Here is a 21,051-nt window from a genome sequence, read left to right on the forward strand (position 1 = left end):
ATCCTGTAAAAGTCAAGGCCTCGAGTGGCAATTCTCTGGTAAAGATCCATTCAGTGGCAGCATTTTCCCAAGCTGGCAGCATTTGTCTGACTGGTCAAGTGGTCCTAAACATTTCACAATTTTTTTAAAGAACTGTTGAACTGTTGAGAACCACTTAATCAGAGGGACCTCACGCTTCTTCAGGGAAAAATCTGGCCTTCAAACTGTTGACTCAACTAGTGAAAGAAAAAAAACAGCAGCTAGGATTAGTGTGTTGGCAGTAAACACAACTCAGCAGCAGATTTCAGACGCTACATGTTACAGACGACGTCTACAAAACAAGAAGCCAAATACAAGCTGTGTGTAAGAGTGCTTACCTGGAGAAGCTGAGCTCTGTCCTTGCGATGGTGTTTCCTCGTTGTCATCCCAACCCAGACTGAGTGACTGTACAGTTAAGAGCTCTTTATATAGTGTTTTGGGGCTTGGTTCATACAAGTCTCTCATTCAGACAGGAATGAGGCCCATGCTGGTCCGACCGGCTGAGCTGGGTTCCACCAGCAAAGAGCACAACAGGGCAGCCGCCCTCAAGACTGAGATAGCAAATACCAGCTGCTGCAGGTTGAAAGTCACATGGACATATGGAATTTTTTATTTCATCTAAGTTTGTCTCATTTCTTGTGGATTTATCTCAGAAAATATGAGCTCACAGAAAGCTTCATGTTTTGATTTGATGTTAGGCTCCTACTGCAGCCTCAATGGATTCAATTATTATTCAGAACACATTTCTTTAGAGAACACAAAGGGACTCCGTGCACGAAGAGAAATGAACTCCTACAATTGGTTAGACGTTCGCTAATTCATACAGAAAACCATGTCAAATTGGAAATTGCTCAGGAGTCCTTAGCTGGGAGCAGTGTATGCATGAACATGTGAGTTTGGTGCAACACAAGAGCAAGAACAGGAGACACTGATTTGAAACAAGAGATTTATTTCTGTTGCTTTTTTCGTACAGAAATAAAAAGACAAATAAATGACTTTCACACACATTACAGCCTTTAAAACAGCAGTGGGACAACATTGAATACAGCATTCAAAATGTCAAGTCTTTTTAAATTTGTTGCACTTTAAAGTCACATTAATCAAAGAAGATTCCCTTACAGATGTTAATGAAAAAAAAAGAAAAAAGACCTAGATTGGTTTTAAAATTATACCAGACGAGATTTAACAGTTTACTTGTTGCACAACAAAGATAAGGAAAAGAACAGTGCGTCACTTGATTGTGATCACAAAGAATATAAGACGATGTTTAAAATAAGACGACGCAGAAACTGCGGGCGGTCTTCATCAGGCCTCACGCAATAGTCTGAATTTCTCTTTTCCATTTCAAAGTAAGATATGCGACTCTTCCGGCTTGCCGCCTGAAACAGGCTGGATGAGTCTGAGAGATAACTACAGGTTTTTGTAGTTTCAGCAAAACAGGAAGTGAAGATCTCTGCTTCGGGGGGAGGTGAACGTGTGCTACAGTTGAATAATATTTAAGATAATAAAAAGATTATTTTCATTAGTTTTCATGACACTTTCCAGCATCTTACTGTAAAAATAAGCATAAAAATAAAATCTGAGTGTACCCTGTAGGTTTAGATGCATATATTGCTATAGCAAGACACGTTACTTTATCAAGTAACGTTAAAGTCGTCAGAGTTCTGTCACTTATAGTACATATAAAAATGATTTAAGCGCACTCCTTCATTGATAAAGGAGTACTCTTCATGTTAAATATAGCTCAGGTGAATTTCACCCTTAATCCCTGACTGGACATTCGCATTCAAGATGATAATATGTTTCCTTATACATATACCAATGTGCAACCATCAAACACATACATACATCTAGTGTTGCTTTTTTTGGCCAGCGTGCACTCTGAGCAGTGCTTACGTTGTGCTATAAATGTGTTGGAGGGAAACATTGGAAGCAGTAACTGTTTTTAAAAGTCTGCAAATCTGAGCATTCAAAGTGAGAGCAGCTCTGTCACATTCAGCAGGACGGTTGACTGCGTGCGGAGGACGGCTTGGGAGGAACTGGATGCAAACAGACGACAGTTTCCTGTTGGTTGTGGTAACGTCAGCTCACAGTCCTGTCGGGGGGGCTGTGAACTCGATTACTCCGCTCTGCCACAGAGACAAAAACAGACAGGATCAACAGGGAGCACTGGGGAGGTGAGAGGTGTTTCAGTGTTCTTTACTAACGGTGTGCACACACAGAAAAGCACAAACACTGGTCAGTCCAGTGTAAAGCAGGCTGCACAGGTTTCACAGGCGCTGGTGGGCAGGTGATCAGGATGTAGCTTTGATGAAAAGCAGAGAAGTCTGAGGCATGCTGAGCTTTAAATTAAAACGTAATGGTTGCTTCTCAAAACAATGGCTGCAACTAACAATTACTCTGATTATCAATTAATCTGTTAATTTGTTTGCTGCTGTTTTTTTTTTTCAATTTATAGAGTCAAAGATTAACCAATTAAGTAAGAAATTAAGTGGGTCTAGTGTGAAGGATTTAGTGGCATCTAATAGTGAGGTTGCAGAACTGAAATGTCTCTTGTGTGCCAAGCATGTAGGAGAATTATGCTTGCTGATACACAAATGCACAAATGCGAACGAACCTCTCCAGAGCCAGTGTTTGGTTTGTCTGTTCTGGGCATGGATGTATGAAGAAAACGGGATACAGCATTCATTCCTGTGAGAGTTGCTCAGCAGTGCATGAAGCCAAAATGGTTCAATTGCCACATCTAAAATCACCAGGATGAATCAGGGATGATGGGAACATCTCCTGCACTGTGTGGCCCATAGAGCACGCGCACTAGAGACTGATGCCAACCAAGCACTGCAGAGTGCGGACGAGCAATTGACTTTCACCTGCTACACGCCCGCTAACTTGAATAGAGATTCAGTGATTTAACTGTTCAGCTCTTCTAGACTTTCAAAATGTTAACGGACTGAATAGATTAAATCCTGATATGAATGATGAAAAGAGTCAATTCATGGGCTTTGTGACTTTCAAAAAAATGTATCCACTGATTTAATGACGTGCAATTACAGTTTGGCCAATTTTTGTAGTGGTCAAACTAATCAGGGGGCTGGTTCTGGGCTGCTGTAGAATCGACATGGTGGACTCCATGGAAGAGGAATCACTTCATTTGTAGATATAAACAGCTCATTCTAAGCTAACAAAAACAACAACACTTATTTTCAGATAATTTTACACTAAACATACTTATTACTTATATTATACACCATTTCTGCCAACAGATGCCCCTAAATCCTACATACGTAACCTTTAAACATCATAAAATAGAGAAAAATGCCAGCATTTCTCATTGAATTACAATGCTATAAAACAGAGGGGAAATAAAAGAAATACTCACATATAAGAAGCTGGAACCTGTAAATGTTTGACATTTTTGCTTTGAGAAATGATCAAAATTGTTTCTGTTTGATTTTCAGTCAATCAAGTAATTGATTAATTGCTTTTTTAATTTTTTTCAATAACAATTAGCAGTTTTTTCTCTTACTCATCTTTTTAAATCTCTTTTGATGCATTTCACTGTGTACTGTGTGTGTTATTTAAAATATAATGTGCACATGGGCCCATGGGGCAAAAGAACCCTTGTTTTGAAACCCAGCAGGGACAACTGAGCTGTCTCTGTGTGGACTTTGATGTTTTCTCTGTCTGCAGGGGTTTCCTGTGGATGCCAGGTGAATTGGCAGCTCTAAGCAGCCTGTAGGTGTGAATGTGTTTGTTGTGTATACATGCGTGTTTCAGTCCTGTGATAGACTGTGACCTATCCACGGGTGCAGCCTGCCTCTTGTACAATGCATGCTGGGACACACAAGCTAGAACCATGAGCGGGATAAGCTGTTTATATCATGGATGGGCGGATAATAGGCGCAAGGGCAAGTACACAAAGGAAAAAAAGGGGAGCCAAAGCAGTCATGCTAAAGGAGATCACATGCTCAAAGTGGGAAATGCACAAACTGGGAAACACATGCTCACCACATCTCATTTACCTCATCATCATCATCATCATCATCATCATCATATTCATCAAACTCATTAAATTCACCAAATACTGTCTGAAATTAAACAAAACAAACATAATTGAGAGGCAATTATAGACAGAGAATTATACCAAGAGTGTTTCACTAGCATGCATATTAAGATAAAACCATAGAAACAGAATAAGAACAGAACAGACAATCCTGTAACGGTACTGTAGCAGCTGAGAGGCAAAGAGAGACGACAGGGATAAACGGCGAGCAGCTCCGCTTATTTTCACATCAAACTCAGTGAAATAAAGGCTTGAATCACAACAATTAGGTGAGTTTGATTTATGTGTATTTTACAGTGAGTTAGCTAGGCAAATGAATTAACTTGGGTTGGTGTAAAGCTGTTTTTTTCTGCTCAATAAGGAAAATAGGTGTGGGAATGGGCCAACATGGCATTCTAAAACTGTTAAGTGATGCACACACACTGATGTGTGTGTGTGTTGTCAACCATAACTAACAACAACTGCGATTTTCTGTGTTTTAACTAGTCAAATGACCATGGCAATCAGTTCAGTGTCCTTTCCTTTCATTCTGTTTCTATGATCAAAGCTGTGGGTGTCTGAAAGAAATAGGAATTCTAAGCAGCTAGAATGGAAAACAGAGGTTACCTTGGCTTTTTTGCTCATGAGTTGGACTAAATATGCCACCACTTCCTTTTTGCCAACAGCTTGGGCCTGCATCACGTGAAGGATGAAGAAAGAATGAATAAAACAGGGTTTCACTTTATTAACTTTGTTACTAAACATGGAATATGTGGCTCTGGACCCACCACTCGAATGGCCGTCTGTCCATCATAGCCTGGTTTATTCAGATCAGCTCCAGCAAGGCTCCAGATTTCCAGGCCCTCCAGGTCACCGCTGACTGCCAGGCTGACTCACAGGAGAATATGACAGAGTTATTAAGACAAAAAGCTCTGTTTCACAAATTCACTTTTATTCAAACAGCCACTGGGTCAAGGACAAGTTGTCATGTAAACAGACTTTTCTGAAACTGTGCCAGCACAAAGAAAGAAATCGATAATGTTGAACCTCGTGACTCAGATTTTTTTTCTTTTATCTTAGCTGTGACACAAGCCGTGCTCGTCGTAACTTACAAGAGGCGTGTTTCTGAAACTCTTAATTAGAACAATCTCGACAAAACCTGTCGGGCGTCTAAGGGAGATAAATAACAGAAGCCAGCCGGTGTGTGGTACACTTGCCGACACTAGAGACACAGAACAAATCTGCAGCTATGCTGCCGGGGAGCATTCCAACAGTGTGTGTAAGAGTGGGACGACTGGTTGAACCTGTGTCAGCTATGTAGGATGGGTCACTGTGATGGTGGCTGAGCAACCGAGAAATCTGTGACTGTACAGTATATGTGTGCAATTGTTTGATGACATATTTTTCACCTGCACAGCTCTGTTCCTGCTTCCTCCAACTCGTCTCTGGAGAAATGGGCTCCGGTCTTTCTCAGCAGCTTCACAACCTCCTTGTGCCTGAGTTAGTTAGAGGACATGCAACAGAGCTACATCCTTATTATTACTGTTTATTTTTAGCATATCATTCAATTAAGCTAATTGGATTTATTTCTCTCTAAAACTTTGGAAAAGGGCAGTGAGCCAATTGAGAGGAAATTACCCTAAAATTAGGTAGAAATTAGTAAAAGAAAAAATAAGGATAAATAAATTCAAGAAAATTACCACAAAATTAGCAGCCAACAAAAAAAAAAACAAAAAGAAAAAAATCAAAAACAAACAAGGAAAGGACTGACTTGAAAAAGGCACTCAATAGTAGTAACAATAATAATAATAATAATAATAATAATAATAATAATAAATAATAATAATAATAATAATAATAATAATAATAATAATAATAATAATAATAATTCTGGAACATATTTTTCAATATATCATTATGATAATTATCTATAAAGTTTTCTGGACATTTTCCCCAGCTTACTTCTTATCATTTTCAAAATCTTGTAATCTTTTTGCATATTGATCTCGCCGAATTTGAAAAACTTTTTGAATTAAATACACCAAGCTCTGTATGATTTGCTTTGTTCTGGTTTCAGCCATGCCACAAAATCTGCATAAAGTGGTCAATTTTCATTGAATTTGAACGTCACCATGTCATCCAGGGTGCAGTAACACCTAGCTAGCAGATATTGGATCCTCTGCTCTAAGCATCCCAGCTGAAGTAACTAAAAGCTATACTTGAGTAAAAGTACAGATGTCTTACCAGAAAATGACTTTGGTAAAAGTTAAAATCACCTGTTAGAATATTACTTGACTAAAAGTCTTAAAGTATCTGATATTTACTGTACTTAATTATCAAAAGTAATTTCATAGTAATTATATTAAATGTTAAATATTAAATGTAATTATGTATTGAAAGTAAAAGAACAAGCAAATGCTGACCATGAAAAAGCAAGGGGTCAGAATTTGGAGGATTATTTAGTCCAAGGTCATCCTGCTGAAGGCCACAAGACAACCTGTGTTGGTCTTGCAATTAAGTTGCTCTAAATACTTCGACCTCTTTAGATATATTGCCCTTTTCAGGTGCACCTTGGTAGAAAGTGAAGTTGAAACCCTCACCCTGCATCTACAGAAAAATACTTTTTGAGATACTGATTTCAGACATTTTAATACCAATTAACTTAACTTACCAACTTATTTTTAGCTTAATTAATTTAATGCTTTTAAAACTTTTTAGGACAACTTTATGTATTCAAACAGTTTAATGCCGGCTTTCATGTACAGTCGGTGTGTGACTGCAGTTTGGCATGTAAGAACAAGTTCCTTAACTCCTGTAAAGAAACACCCACGCAAGTCACCCACAATGACACCTGGTGACAGGAAACTTTCAATAAAACAAAAGGCCAAAAATGGTTCACCACTGAGCAGCTGACTTTATAAATAAGAGCTTAGCTTGCTATATAAAAAGGTAATTTACCGCAGAATCCAAACTGACACTTAATTGTTCAAAGGTATGTAAGGGCAGAGCCAAAGAAACTATTAAACAGGATTGAGCAGACTTCCTGTAGAGAGCAGAAAGCCAGTATCTCTCATCTGTGAAACTGGGCGCAGGTTGGTAGGACTGGTTCAGAAGACACTCCCCTGATTTGTTCCTTAGCACTTCTTTCTGCCACTCCTTATATGGGCATCCTGCTGCAGTCATGAAAAGTCAAGTGACATTCAAAGTGCGTCAGGCATGCTGACCACCTGACTCAAAACTCCAGTTCTGTTAATGGCATTTCATGAAGTGCATTTAGGAAGGGCAAAGGCAGCAGAGGTGTGTAGCAGAGGACAACAGGTGTTTGCGCTCCATTGCATCCCTCCACCATTGCAAAGGAAACAGGTCCGTACTTGCAGTGCCAACCGTTAAAATAAGACAACCGCCATTTGGCACAGCTTCCACAAATACAACGTTTTCACCCTGAGGCTCAACATCGCACTTATGCTGAAACATTAAGCGTTCCCTTTTCCCTGATAGACATTTACAGCAATGTCAATGAATGACAAAAAAAATTTAAAAACAAGCTGTGGTAAAAATAAACACCATCTAAACTGTCAGATGACAATTAGCCTAATTAGTTTATAATTATTGCCTGGCCTCTTAACTCCATTATGAGTTGCTCCCCTGGTCTCAACCCCCCTCTGACAGCCGCTGCTCCCACCCTGTCATTTAGGCAGTGCCAGATTCCCTACCTTGCAGCAGCTCATTTAATGAAGTCCCCTCTATAGCAGCTATTAACAGCATATTTTCAGGAAACACTCGATGGCTGCTAATGGCCAAAGGGGGGATTTTAAATGTCGTGTTTGCAACTTCATAAATGGCGTTATTACTTCAACAGACAGATGAAAAACAAACACATCAGCCCCTATTGTTTAAAATGAGGCGAGTCTTACCTGAAGCGTACAGTGTTGTATAGGGGTGTGTCCCCATAGCGATCTTTAGCATAGACTGTAGCTCCATTACTCAGCAGGTACTGCACCAGTTTGAGGTGGCCCTCACAGGCGGCGACGTGTAGGGGCGTCCGTCCATCATAGTCACCCAGAGACAAGTTACCACCCTGTGCCAAACAATTTCTTTTACTAATTTTTTGCAGGACATTTCGTGTTGCTCATTTTGTTTTTTCCTGTGTTTTTGAGAGAGGATTCCAAATAATTCTCTGATGTCAATCCAGGTGTTAAATGGTTAACAAACTGTGCAATTTCTGTAGCCCTTTTTATTACTGTTCAGCAAGACATGAGGCAACAAACAAATAAATGAAGAGCAAGAGATTAAAATCAAACTGAAAAAGGGAATCCTGATGGAGAAGGTTTTTCACAAGCAGGGAGAAATGTATTACAAGATTGCTGTGGGTGTAAACACATTACATTTAGCAGCACATTTACACTCCAAATTTGTCCACGGGAACTGCAGGCTAATCTTAGCAGCAACTGCATACAAGTCGAGCCACATACAAACATGTACACGTGACCGCTGGGTTGATTCTAGGCCTGCCTTACCAGTCTAGCCTCATGTTTTGTTGACCATGTGCCTGTTTGTTTCCCATGAACTCTCTAAGACGGAAATAGTGACCCTGGAAATTTGTTGGTGAACCGCCACTGTGAAAGGTTCACCTGGGTGTGTTGAGCCTACAAAACAAACACGACCGAGATAAGCCTGATGAAACGCTGCTCTGCAGGCATAAAAGTTTAGCATTTACCATTTCCTTTATGGCGTCGACGGCCTCTATGTCTCCGATTTTAGCAGCTGCACATGCCAGTGGGGGGGTCAGGGCATCACGGATGGCTTCCAGTTCCTGTAGACACCACAGACTTTGATTCAAACTAGAATTACCACCTTTCAATTGTATGCCTACTCACACCGGTCAAATTGCACTTAAAGTTTACATAAACGTCTGTAAAATAATGAATACTATCGCAACTATTTCTGGGACAATATATCATCCACCAAAAGTAGTTATCGTGACAAGCCTAGTCATAATACGAGTAAAATGTAAGGAAAAAAACAGTTTTGTTGGAAATCCTAACAGCTGTTTGTTTGCTGAGGTTATGGGTAGTCACATTATTTGTCTGTGTTTAGGCAGTGGCCTCACCTCCTTGCAACTGATGCTCAGAGACTTGGCGATGACTTGGATAAAACGGCTGTCGCTCAGACACAGCTTGGCTCCTGCCAAGTCTGCGCTCATCTCACCTCGGAGGTTCTGAGCCATCATCTGTACACACACAAACACATGAGCTTTACTTCTTTATCTTATGATTACTAATACCATCATCTATGTAGAGCTCCTGTTACTCTAAAAAAAAATCTCTACAGAGAATTATGTCTTAAAAGTGACATTACTTTTGTAGAGACTAGTAGAGACTAACCTTTTTCTTGGCATCGAGACCAATGTCTTTCTTGGCCAATATGTAGGACAGCTTTGACAGGGCAGCCTCTGGAGTCATGTCAGCACCAGCTATGAGCCCTGCATCCATCAACACCTGAGAGGGCAGCAGTATATATGATTGATTCTCTCAAGTGGACATTTTTTTCCATCTTAGTAATTCACAAAATGTTGTTAAAATTGGTTAGGTCTGACAAGTAGGTGACATGGCGTGCCTTGCCAGTGGCGTAAGATGCAGACACTGTCCCCCTCAGACACTGGGTGCAGTTGATGATGATGACGCCAGAGTCGGTGGCCTTCTTCAGCTCCTCCAACAGGTCAGAACGGTTGTCCGGGGCATTTCCGCTGCCATAGGTCTCAAGGACTACACCCTCCATGGGTGGCTGCAGAAAGGCCCTCACCTGGATGCAAACACACCAAGGATTCACATTACAAAGCCAAAGATTTACAGCCAGCTGAGCTAGCTTCTCAGCTGTGTGGAATTAAATTGTGGAATTAGTATTCCATGTTATTTTTCCTGCAGCACCCTTTCACTCCAATGCATGAGACCATCCACTCTCCTAAAAGCCCATCTGGTGCCGTCTATGCAACCAGTATCTCAGTCACTGGTTGGCTGGCACCAGGAGGCCCTATACCACATCATTAGCCATGGCATATGACTAGAATGGCAGATGACTGAAATGGCAGGGAGGAGAGCAATTAATCTGAAGGTGTTAGCAAGCATAAAGTCACTTGGCAAGACCAAAGCAGTTACCATAAAATGTGAGAAGAAGGTGACATTAAAAGTGCCAGGTTCGGTCAGTATTTTTTGATGTGATAAGCAGTTTGACAAGAAATGTTTGGACGCAGATTACCAATGAAGCCCTCATACAGCAGAGACAGTGGGCACACGAGAGCCTGGTGCCTAATCAAAACAGTGCCTCGTAAAAGGCAGTTAAAAGGCTGTAAGGAAGTCTTGATAGCCGAGCTGGGCAGTGGGAGCAGATTGAGACAGTAAAGTCACTCTCCCAGCAGTTTCTGCAGGGGGGAGGTGCAGCTAAATGTTACAGTATCTATGCCAGTCCTCCCTCTTTACAGGGTGATTGGTCATGGACCATAACTCCCTCACATCCTTCTCCATGCTGAGCTTTGATGGCAGTTTACATGACCGGGAAGGTAACGGAAGACGGGTAATAGCACGATTAAATTAAAGTTAACTATATTTTATTGCAGTTAGACAAAACAGCAGTTCTGCGCAGTCAGTTACCTTTGAAGAACATAACTGTAATTGCATTTTAAAACACTGAGAAGGAAAACTTGTGCACTATGCAGTTTACTCCTCTCATTATTCGCCAAAATATAATTTGGTTCTGTTTTTTTTATTGCGTAATTACCCATTAATAATTGAATGACATCAGATTTGATTGTTAGATAAAAAGAAATTTTGTGATTATGCAAATAATTACATTTAAAGCAGCTAATGAGTAATATGTAAAGTGATTGCTTTGTCTGGAGTGTAGCACAAACAGTCTGGACACATCAGTCAAGTCTGTGCAAGAAGCAATAAATCAAACTATGAACTGCTGAATAATTCCTCAAAGAGAAAAAAAAAACACCTATCAATTATTCTGTCGTGTGTCAGGTCACCTAAGGACGACAAGTGACCTCTGGACATTAGGTGGCTGTGACAGAGTAAACATCTCTTTTCCAGTTCAGGGGCCGAGCCACTTACAGTAGCAGCAGTGATTCCTGGGAACAGCCTGAGCAGACCCACGTTCCTGTTCAGCTCTGTTCTGACTTGAAACTTCGCTGTGGTGTTTGCCCTCCACACTGTGTCCCAGTTGACTAAAAAAAAGGATAAGAGAAAACAGATTTAAAGTACCAAAAAATGGCATTTATTTTCCACATTAAGACTGACGTGTTATACCATTGGCTTACTTGTAATGTCCACTTCAGCAGTGGCCAGAGGAGGCAAATTTGGAGAGGCGAAGGCATTAAAACTGCCAGTATCCACCTTGGTCACACGATTCCCTCTGTAGAGTTTGTTGTAGAAATACAGGCACACCTGAATAAAGGCAAATATATATTTAATGCATAACATTAACTCTACATGAAAATCTGTAAAGAATTATTATTATTATTATTTTTAAATATGCCCATAGTAAAAACATAGGGCACTATCTTACATCCGGAGCAAAGTGGCACACAGTGCTGCCCTACTGTCATTGCTAGTTTCAGACCTATGCAGTTGTCATTTTTATGGTTAACCCCCACGTTGTGTAAGTAGCAAATGTGCATGTGCCCCTGTGCGCGTCAATGAGTGTGTAGGATTTAAAATGAAGTGTGGTCAGGTGCATTGTTGGTGTTTTGCTATTTTGAAGCAGCAGAAAATGATTGCATCATTGACCAAATAATACCTGGTCTAAAGTCAATAGCACATATTTTCCTGCTATTTAAAGGGCCCATTATTCTGATAGTAAAAAGCGCCTACCAAGGCAAGTTCATACTGCATGTACACTCTGCTTGTTACACAGAAAGGGACAGGCGGATGGGTTGCAAGGGGGTGAAATATTACATAAATAATGAAGAAAATATTAATTGCCTTCTCTAAAATGTGAACATAGCAGAGGGCAGAGCTGCTGCCCCATGAAGAGTAAAGCTTTGCACATTCACGCACAAGGAGCAACGTGACTTCAAGTTTAGTTCTGTTTCCTCTGTTAAGTTTAAAACCAGTTTTTAGTTTTACTGCTGAAATGCCCCATGATATTTGCTGCAGTGACATTATTGCCATTACTCCATTCCTCTCAGTAGAAAACAACTCATATTTCTTATTTGCAAATGAAATTGAAATTCATATTACGACCAAAACACACCTATGATTAAGGGACTAAATCAAACCACTTTGCCACTTGCACCTTACACTGCACCCAGATTAAACAGTGTTCAACTGGCAAAAGAGAAGTTGGACACACCCAAAATGCACTTGCTTTATGCACTTAAACTTACTGCACCTCGGTCTTACATAGCTAGACTAATAACACTTTTCATTGTGCTTCCTTTTCTAGCAATTGCTGTTCAGTACTGTGAAACATCGTCATTCTCATCCGACAAGTTATTTAGGAGAGCTTTTATTAGCTTTTGCATGACATCAGTGCTTTCTAGCTGCCAAATTAATTGTCTCTGATAATCTCATACTGTGTAGGTGAGAAGCATTTATGTCGCATCTCAACTTCCTTACCTCAGGAATGACAAACTGGCCAGCAATCAGCAGCGCCCCCAGCAGGTTGTCTCTGCCGTCATTCCTCATCTCATAAATCGGCACCTGAAGACAGGACATGTCTTGTCTTCAAAGGGCAGCAAATACTTTAAGTGCAGCAGAAACATTTTGTCTTTTTGTATGTGAGATCCTCAAGGACAGCAGCTCTTACCTGTGATCCAGTGAGAATGATTGGTTTGCCCAAATGTTCGCACATGAAGGACAGGGCAGAGGCTGTGTACGCCATGGTGTCTGTGCCATGGAGGATCACAAAGCCATCATAGTTTTCATAGTTTTTCTAGACAAGAAAAAACGATAACATTACATACATCACTTAAGATGGCAGCATAGATAGAATTATCATTTTTATACCATGTTACATGCTTTATGTTAAGAGCAATATGGATAGAGGATTCCCTAACATTCCTGACGATTCTTTTATTTCATTTGATCTTATTTTGTTGTATTACTTTGTTTGTTATATTACTTCACTATTCTATTTTTAAATTATTTTTTCTATTTTCTTATGTTTTTTTATTTAATATAATCATTAATATCTTTAATCTAATCAATTATTTATGTATTTCAGTTCATTTATTTTATTAATTTATTTTGTTTTTATTATGCGTTATATTATTGTTTTGTACATGGATTTTCTTTGGTCTTGTGGCATAGTGTGATCTGTGTAAGGGGTTTGTTTACAGCTGTACACTGATTTACATGTATACATTTTAAATTCACAATAAACTATTGTTTATATAAAAATCCTGGATATCGGATTGACTTGATGCCTTGGTTTTTATACGACGTGAGAATTACAGTGAAAATGGATTCAGCAGCAGGTACCTCAATATCCTTTCCAATCGACCCCAGTCATCTGTGGGTCATTATTGAAAGAAGTCCAGCAAAGGGCTGTACTCCAACACATTGTAGACAATCCTCTTATTGTCTATTACTTAGCCTGGAAGAGAGAGAAGGTGTATCCATGAGTTTCTGCTGTAACACAAACTCAATCATACATACAAAAAACAAAACAAGACAAACAGCCATAGAATATCAGCGGTCTTTGCAAGCCAAGAATCACTCCAAAACACATAGATTGACACTTTGTTCTAAACACATGATTATTAGCTTCACTGTGGACAAATTGTTTTTTGTCTTGATTTTTTTTTTTATGCTCTTTTAACAAAGTTGGATGCAGTTCTTGCTTAAATTTGAAAAGTGAGTTAAAGAAGGGATCGGGGGGAACGCTAAAAACCAAGCAGGACTTTATGAAGCGAGACAAAGTCTATTTTAGGCCGGGCCTTCTGTCTCAGCAGCAGGGTGCCAAAACCTGTTTCAGGACACATAGATGAGGAGAATTTTGAAAGTGTAAAAGAGAGGGGCATAGTTGGCATACTCTTTTTAAAGAGACACTACACTTTGAAATGTCGCTTTTTCTCTTTCCACATGTAAAATGTAAGTTCTATGGAGCTTTTACCACTGTGTATGGTAAATACAGGCAAAGCTGAGGGACTGGTTTGATATATCTCTGAGAGTTGTTTGGTGAGTTGTGTCAGGTTAGGGCAAAAGTCCGTGTTTCTTTTTTCACTCCAATTACATGGAAGGAAGCCTTGCATGTCAATATACATATTTATGTCGCCTCTAAGTGGAGTTTAACTCCGCCGTCCCCATGCCCCACCTGCGACACTCCGTATAAAAAAGCATAACGGGCTCAACAAGCCATGGAAATTTATTTTCTTTTTAATCTCCTTTTAAAGAAATGGTGTGGGACCATCCCCCACATTACCATAGGGCAGGCCTTTTCTAAACTTGAAGATAGGAGCGGAATGGAACAGCAGGGGGACTCCGAACAAAGCGAGCCCCAGTTCACCCAACCGGTGGTCCTACAGGACACTCCTCTAATTAGCCTTAATGTCCACACACGACCCTGGAACATATGTTGTTGATAATCTGGTAGCCAAAGTGCCAAAGAAAAACACTATTCAAATCACAATTATTCATCTAAACTGGGAGTGTACCCTAAGGTGCATGCAAAGCATACACGCATTTAGCATATCCAGTTGCTAAGATGCCTCATAGCTTAAGAATATTGAATGTCTCTGTGTGTAATGTGTGTGTGTGCGTGATTGGGGACTCATAATGTGGGAGAAAGAGGGTTGGTGGTGGGGGGCAAACGGCCTTGTGGCGGTTGCCTCTCCACATCACATGAATAAAGTCTTTTCAATAAATCAATAAACTAAATTAAATTCCCTCCTCAACACAGGCCGGGCAACTGCATACGATCACAGTATTAGACTTGCATATGAAGCCTACTTTCAGCTGATATTAAACACTATGCCAACTCAAGGATGGGAGCAAATATTAAAAAGTAAATCCTGCTCTCGACACAAAATAATTTAATAAAAACATGCTCATAAAATTCACATTACATATATATAATATCTTATTATATATATATATATATTATATATATATATATATATATATTATAATATATATATATTATATATATATATATATACACAATTAATAGAACAACATGTCAAACTTTTTTGAAGAAAACCTGCTTTGTATGTAGATATATACCTCTTATAAGAAGGAACAAAAAATATGTATATTACTGAAAGTAATAATTGTATTTTTGTTTCCTTAGGATGAGAGGTATATATCTACATACAAAGCAGGTTTTCTTCAAAAGAGTTTGCCATGTTGTTCTACAGTAGCCCAGAATGGACAAATGAAACACTGGCTGTAGATAAGGCCTATGGTATTTTTGACATCGTAGTTTTCCTGCATTAGACACGTCCAAGGTCCAGTCCGGGGGCCAATCTTGGCACTTGGACAAATTCTAACCTGCCTGCGGTTTGTCTTTCAAAATATACAAATATACTATATGTGATCTGCCACACAATATTGGATAATTGAACAAGATCGCTTTGCATTTTTTCTGTTCACCTCACGGTGGAAGAACTATCATAGTTTGGTGACATACACCAAGTAGGAACTATGCAAGCCAAAGTGTGGAATCACTCTGAGGTTGAAGGTGGTAAAACTCAACAGTCCTACTAATATTATTCCCTAAGCCTTACACACAGATGACCTCACAGTTTCACCAGTCTAGCACAACCTGATGTATGGATACCTTATCTTTTACCATACATCCCACTGCCGCTCAGCCAATTTTCATGGTGGCAGACGACATGAAGGGGTTATGGAAATGAGTGAGTAAGGGCATTCTCTGGAAGAGACGCCCCCACTGTCACTGACAATTAAGACAATTAAGAGCCCGTTGATCGACTGGGGGAGGCCCATCACGAGGGGCTTTGCTCTTACTGCTCCACAGCACATGCACCACTCATTAAGACAACATGAATTAAACAAACAGCCATAGAGTAGATTAGACTTGCTTTTCCCAGCATGCCAACAGCAGCTTTGCACATACTAAACCTCAAAAATCTCAGCCGGGCCACTCCTCTGCTACACACTGAGGCAGCTGGCTTGTCGGTGACAGAGGTGACATTAGCGAGTGCAGGGTAAGAGATGCAAAAATACTTCAGGCATCACACAGCTCCCTGCTCCTGTGTCCTTCCTGGTATTTACTCCTATTGCCAAAGGCCACGTCGGCATGCATTTCCTGTCAGGCAAGCACACCCTAGGACAGCAGAGGTATCAAACCACTCTTAGGCACAGTGCAGTCACACTCAATGCTACCAGTACTACAGCACCCGTGAAATAGATGGGCAGAATGGGGCGTTGGCTTCCTGTTAAAGCAAGAAAAGCAGTTTAGTCATAAAATCCATTGAGGACAGCGAGTTGTTTCTATTCTGTCAATTCAGTGAAGACCCAAATACTAACTGTGCTTTTGAGTGTAAACTTATGGTCGTGTTTCTATGGTGCAGTGTTCATTATTTTCCCTATATTACATGTTTCATTTTCTTCACAGTTGTCTGACCATTCAGTAGAAACAATATGATTTAAGCTTGGTTTAGCCCTCTCGGGCTGTTACTTTACATCAGATGATGTGGAGTCTCTTTCTCACTAAGAAGACAGGTAGTCCTTTATGTGAAACGGATGTGATAGACTTTCTTATGTATTTAGGTGAAAGATATTATTTTATCAACTATGCATGTAATAATACAAGAATAAGGAAAATGAAAAACATACTGCGTAACAATCTTGAAGTTCAATATAAGTGATAAACATTTTGAATTTACAAATGACTGAATAAAGTTCTAGCTATGTGATGACTGAGCGGGAATAAATTGTGGGCTCACTTACGGCAGAACAAGGCTGTTCTCAGATCCATAGTACTCATATAGGCAGGTTTGCTGGGCATACAACTCATCGTGGAGGATGGGCAACTTGCGCAAGCCTTGCACAAAAGAATTGGCTTTTGGTGCAAGCACTGTGGGTGACAGACACAGAAAAAAACTTATCATTGTAATATTGCCAATCAGTAACACCTCAGATGGATAGTTCAGGGGATTTACAATGTTCTCAACACCAAACATCAGTCTCATACTGAACCCTAGTGGTAAATGTGGGAAATATAATTGTTGCACAAGCAGAAAAATCCCTTTCAGTTGTAATTCTTATACACACACTGAATTCATATCTTTTAGGTTAATGAAATAGGGACATTTCTAAAATGTGTAATAAAAGAGTGGAGAATTGTGAAATCAGTGGGAGCAACACAACTGCTGCTGGAGAGGAGCTGTTTATCTCGGCACTCTGAAATCTGCAGGAACAACAATTTAAATGATAGGTGACATGTGGCCCAGAGGACATCAAGAAAGCTACTGTCAGCAGTCAAGACAGGAAGACTTTAGTAAGAGTAAAAATAAAGGAGAAAATGACCATGCAGTTATAACCATGAAGCACACAAAGTATATACCTGAAGGTCCAAAATGGACTCATGTTTCAGTCACTGGGACATGCCTCTGGTTGGCGGTGGAATTTCTTAATGCCACAACAAGCAGCTGTCAAGATATTTCAGTCTGAACTGAATATTAAATTGGCTGACTGAATGACTCTGACTTAGAAAATGATAGTACCAGGCTCTCTAAACATGACAAATGTGAGACGCTATAATGTGTGTTCAATATTCATATCAATGGACCTTCATCCCACATTTACCCAACCCAGACCCCTGACCTCTAACCTCTAACCTAACTGATACAGGTTCAGGAGTTCTTTCCTGCCCAAAGCAACAACTCTGAACCACACATCACCTCTGTTTAATAGACAGATTATCCATCTGGCTGTTATCTGGACCGACATTTGGCATTTTATCTGTATTTTATTTTATGATCGCTGATAAAATGAATCAGTTAAAAAGTGCAAAGAAAGTGTCACCATGGAAGGAACTTTTACTTTGTAAAACCTCAGGAACCTTTTTTACATTGCTGGGAACTTGCTGTATATGATGCTGAGCATTTCAGTTTTGTCATTAAACAAAGTTTTGTACTGGAGTTTGTTATATTCCAAATTCTAAATATGCCAAAATTCTAGATATGATATGATTAACGACCAACAGTACCAGTAACTGCCCTGAGAAACCAATATCAGTCAACCCCTTCCATCTGTCTATCTATCTATCTATCTATCTATCTATCTATCTATCTATCTATCTATCTATCTATTTATACTCTTCTAAATACGTATACATATGATTCTCATGCTTTTTGTGAGGTAAGTAAATGGAAAGTTAGTAAGAGGATTACATTTCATACAGGAGGTGAAAAATTAATGTTTTTCTTTGGATGAAGAAGTGTTGTTCTAGGTTGTACCTGAAGCTGGTGGGACCTTTGAATGTTTTGCCCATACATCGGATGTTGGCCAATACCTCATGTAAACATCTAGTTATTCATTGAGAGAGCCTGTCATGTTGCTCCACTAACATTACATCATTAGAGGCAGCTGGTAGCGTTATTGCCTCCTCACAAACTCCTACATATTTCAGTTAGCTGTCTATAGTGCAGGTAGAGTCAAACTTCATTCAAACTAAATGAGCTGGCTCTGTCCTTCACTGAAATAATGATCCATTTCACATTCGGATTTCGGGGTTAAGTCGGACAGTTTGCTCAAGTTAACACATCAACGTAGTTTCAATTAGCATACAAACTGCTAACCTGGCCAACACAGCACATAGTTAAGCCGGATGCGGGACTATTTTAGGATGTGCGCGCGTGCTGTCACGTAGGGCTTACTTGCATGCCTCATGCTCGCAGTAACACGAGAACAACACGCACCACATGTAGCCCGCTAACTATCTTCTGTGGCTCTAGCAAGCTGCCACACTGTAGTTGTTCCGCACGACAGAAATAAAAACACGGTGGGTTCATTTAGCTACCGTTGTCATGAAGCGTCATCCCGATGGTCCCTCCGGTGTTGATAACCAGCACTCGCGCCTCGGCGGCAGACGGTGAAGACACCGGCTCAATGCTCTCAACCGAGTTACAGCTCGATAACTTCCTCCTTCTGCACGGATGCAGCTGCGCATTTCTCGGAGGAGCGACATCATTCACTTCTACCAGATTTAGTGTCGGCTGCGATAAAGCCCGGGCGAGGGATGTGAGGTTGTTGAAGCTGGTGTCCGCCATGATGAGTTCCTCGAGTGGGCTGGTGCTGTCCCTTTAATAACGGCCGATGGAAGAGTTCAAAACACGGTGGTCTTCAAGTGCAGCTGAAGGCACGCTGACACACAGTACCCTGTCTCCGGCCTGTCGTTCAGAAACGCTGCTTACATCTTTGTCATGTAAAGTGGTAAGCAGAAGGCGGCGCCATCATGTTAATTGTACTGTATCATTACCCGCGGTGCTTGACTCTTGCTTCGCTAGACTCCCTCTTTATGATTTTGCCCTTGACACGCCGATGGACAGCGCACACTCTGACGTCAGTGATGTGGGTGTGGCCTCAATTGAAACAAACTTAATATAAGTCGTGATTTTATTATCGTTGATTTTGTGATTATTATGTTTTTATTATTGATACAAGTGACATTTTATTTAAGTTGGGTTTTTTTTATTATCATTTTAATGAGAAAATTCTTTATCCACAAAGAAAAATGTTTGGGTTCACACCCCTCTTTCTATCTTGAGCAACTCAACGCTTTCCTCTTTTGCAAATAACCAAAAAAAAGCAACAGATTTTCAGACTATTACAAAAATGATTTGGTGAAACCTACTGATGTGATATGAATGAGTTATTTTTAATTTGCTTGCTTTAGTTTATTTCTTTATTATTTATTTATTTAAAAATGATTTTTATTGATTTATGTTTTGATATTATTTTTATTATGTATTATTTTTTGTTTATAATCTAAATTATTTGTGCTCTCGTGTATTTTTGTGGAAACTTATCTGCATTACTGTTTGGTTACAGTGTTACAATAAATTGAATCATTACTTTTGTTTAGTGGTCAAAAGTAAACAAGTACAGCAACTAGGGATGTCCCGATCAAGCTTTTTTTACCCCCGATCCCCATCCAATACTTGTATTTACCTGGATGATACAGCTGCACAATGCACACTTCAAGTACATTAAAATGATTAAAATCAATCTAGTGTATATGATTGACAGTTTAATAGCTCTGCAATGCAGTGCAAGGAAAAATGTCTGCATCCAAACTGTGCCTTAAGGGTTCTTTATTTTAGTCTAACAAAAAAAGAAAGTAAACAAACTAAAACTATTTCTCTGTGGCTTTTATCACAAATCCACTTAATGCAGTTTTTTTTTTAATGACAAAGTAACGTGTCTCAAATCAATTTAGTGTAGCATTGGAATAATAATACGGAACACTATAAATGGGTAATATGGCCTACTCACAACTGCACTTCAAAGTACTTTAAAGCTCAACTTCAACATTCCCAGTACAGTACAGTATGTGTACTACCTCCCATCTGATTAGTAAATGAAACAAATATGATTTAATAGCATCACACAAATTAAGTTTTTGATTCTAAAGAGATTAGAACAATGAGTAAACAGTTCTGTTGAAGTTTTGGGAAAGAATGCTACATGAGCCAACAGAAAAAAAAGTTAAATTGATCACAGTTTTCCAAGTAAAAAAGCCAATTCACTAATTGAAATGAATGACTCAGTTACTGTGAAGAGACAGTACCAGAGTCAGCAATTTGACAGTGGAGTGGAGCAGTGGAAAAGCTTGCCCAACACTCATCTCCTGTCAAATCCCCAGACACACACCTACAAGATCTGGGTTTAAATACAGCTGGATCTTGTTTATGTCACTGCACTAACTTCTAGTTGGTCAACATACGTGTTTGGAGGTGAACAAATATGCAAAAAAATATACTGTATATGGCAGGTCAGTAGAAGATTCTCGCAACTGTG

The 21,051-nt window shown here is 39.7% G+C and overlaps 1 protein-coding gene across 1 annotated transcript; it reads right to left on the minus strand.

Annotated features, from left to right (window-relative positions):
- Positions 1 to 971: 971 nt before the first annotated feature.
- On the minus strand, positions 972 to 19,581 carry aspg (asparaginase homolog (S. cerevisiae)). Its single transcript, XM_042500839.1, is given in 19 exon segments — positions 972 to 2,147; positions 4,041 to 4,106; positions 4,688 to 4,753; positions 4,849 to 4,948; positions 5,470 to 5,556; positions 7,975 to 8,138; positions 8,778 to 8,873; positions 9,171 to 9,290; positions 9,445 to 9,558; positions 9,677 to 9,862; positions 11,173 to 11,285; positions 11,379 to 11,505; positions 12,679 to 12,762; positions 12,869 to 12,994; positions 13,543 to 13,562; positions 13,565 to 13,651; positions 16,420 to 16,460; positions 16,978 to 17,104; positions 19,052 to 19,581. Coding segments are annotated over 19 exon segments (2,016 nt in total). The 5' UTR covers positions 19,302 to 19,581; the 3' UTR covers positions 972 to 2,105.
- Positions 19,582 to 21,051: the final 1,470 nt, after the last annotated feature.

The sequence above is a fragment of the Plectropomus leopardus genome, chromosome 14 (genome assembly GCF_008729295.1).
Source record: "Plectropomus leopardus isolate mb chromosome 14, YSFRI_Pleo_2.0, whole genome shotgun sequence".
Lineage (NCBI taxonomy): Eukaryota > Metazoa > Chordata > Actinopteri > Perciformes > Serranidae > Plectropomus > Plectropomus leopardus.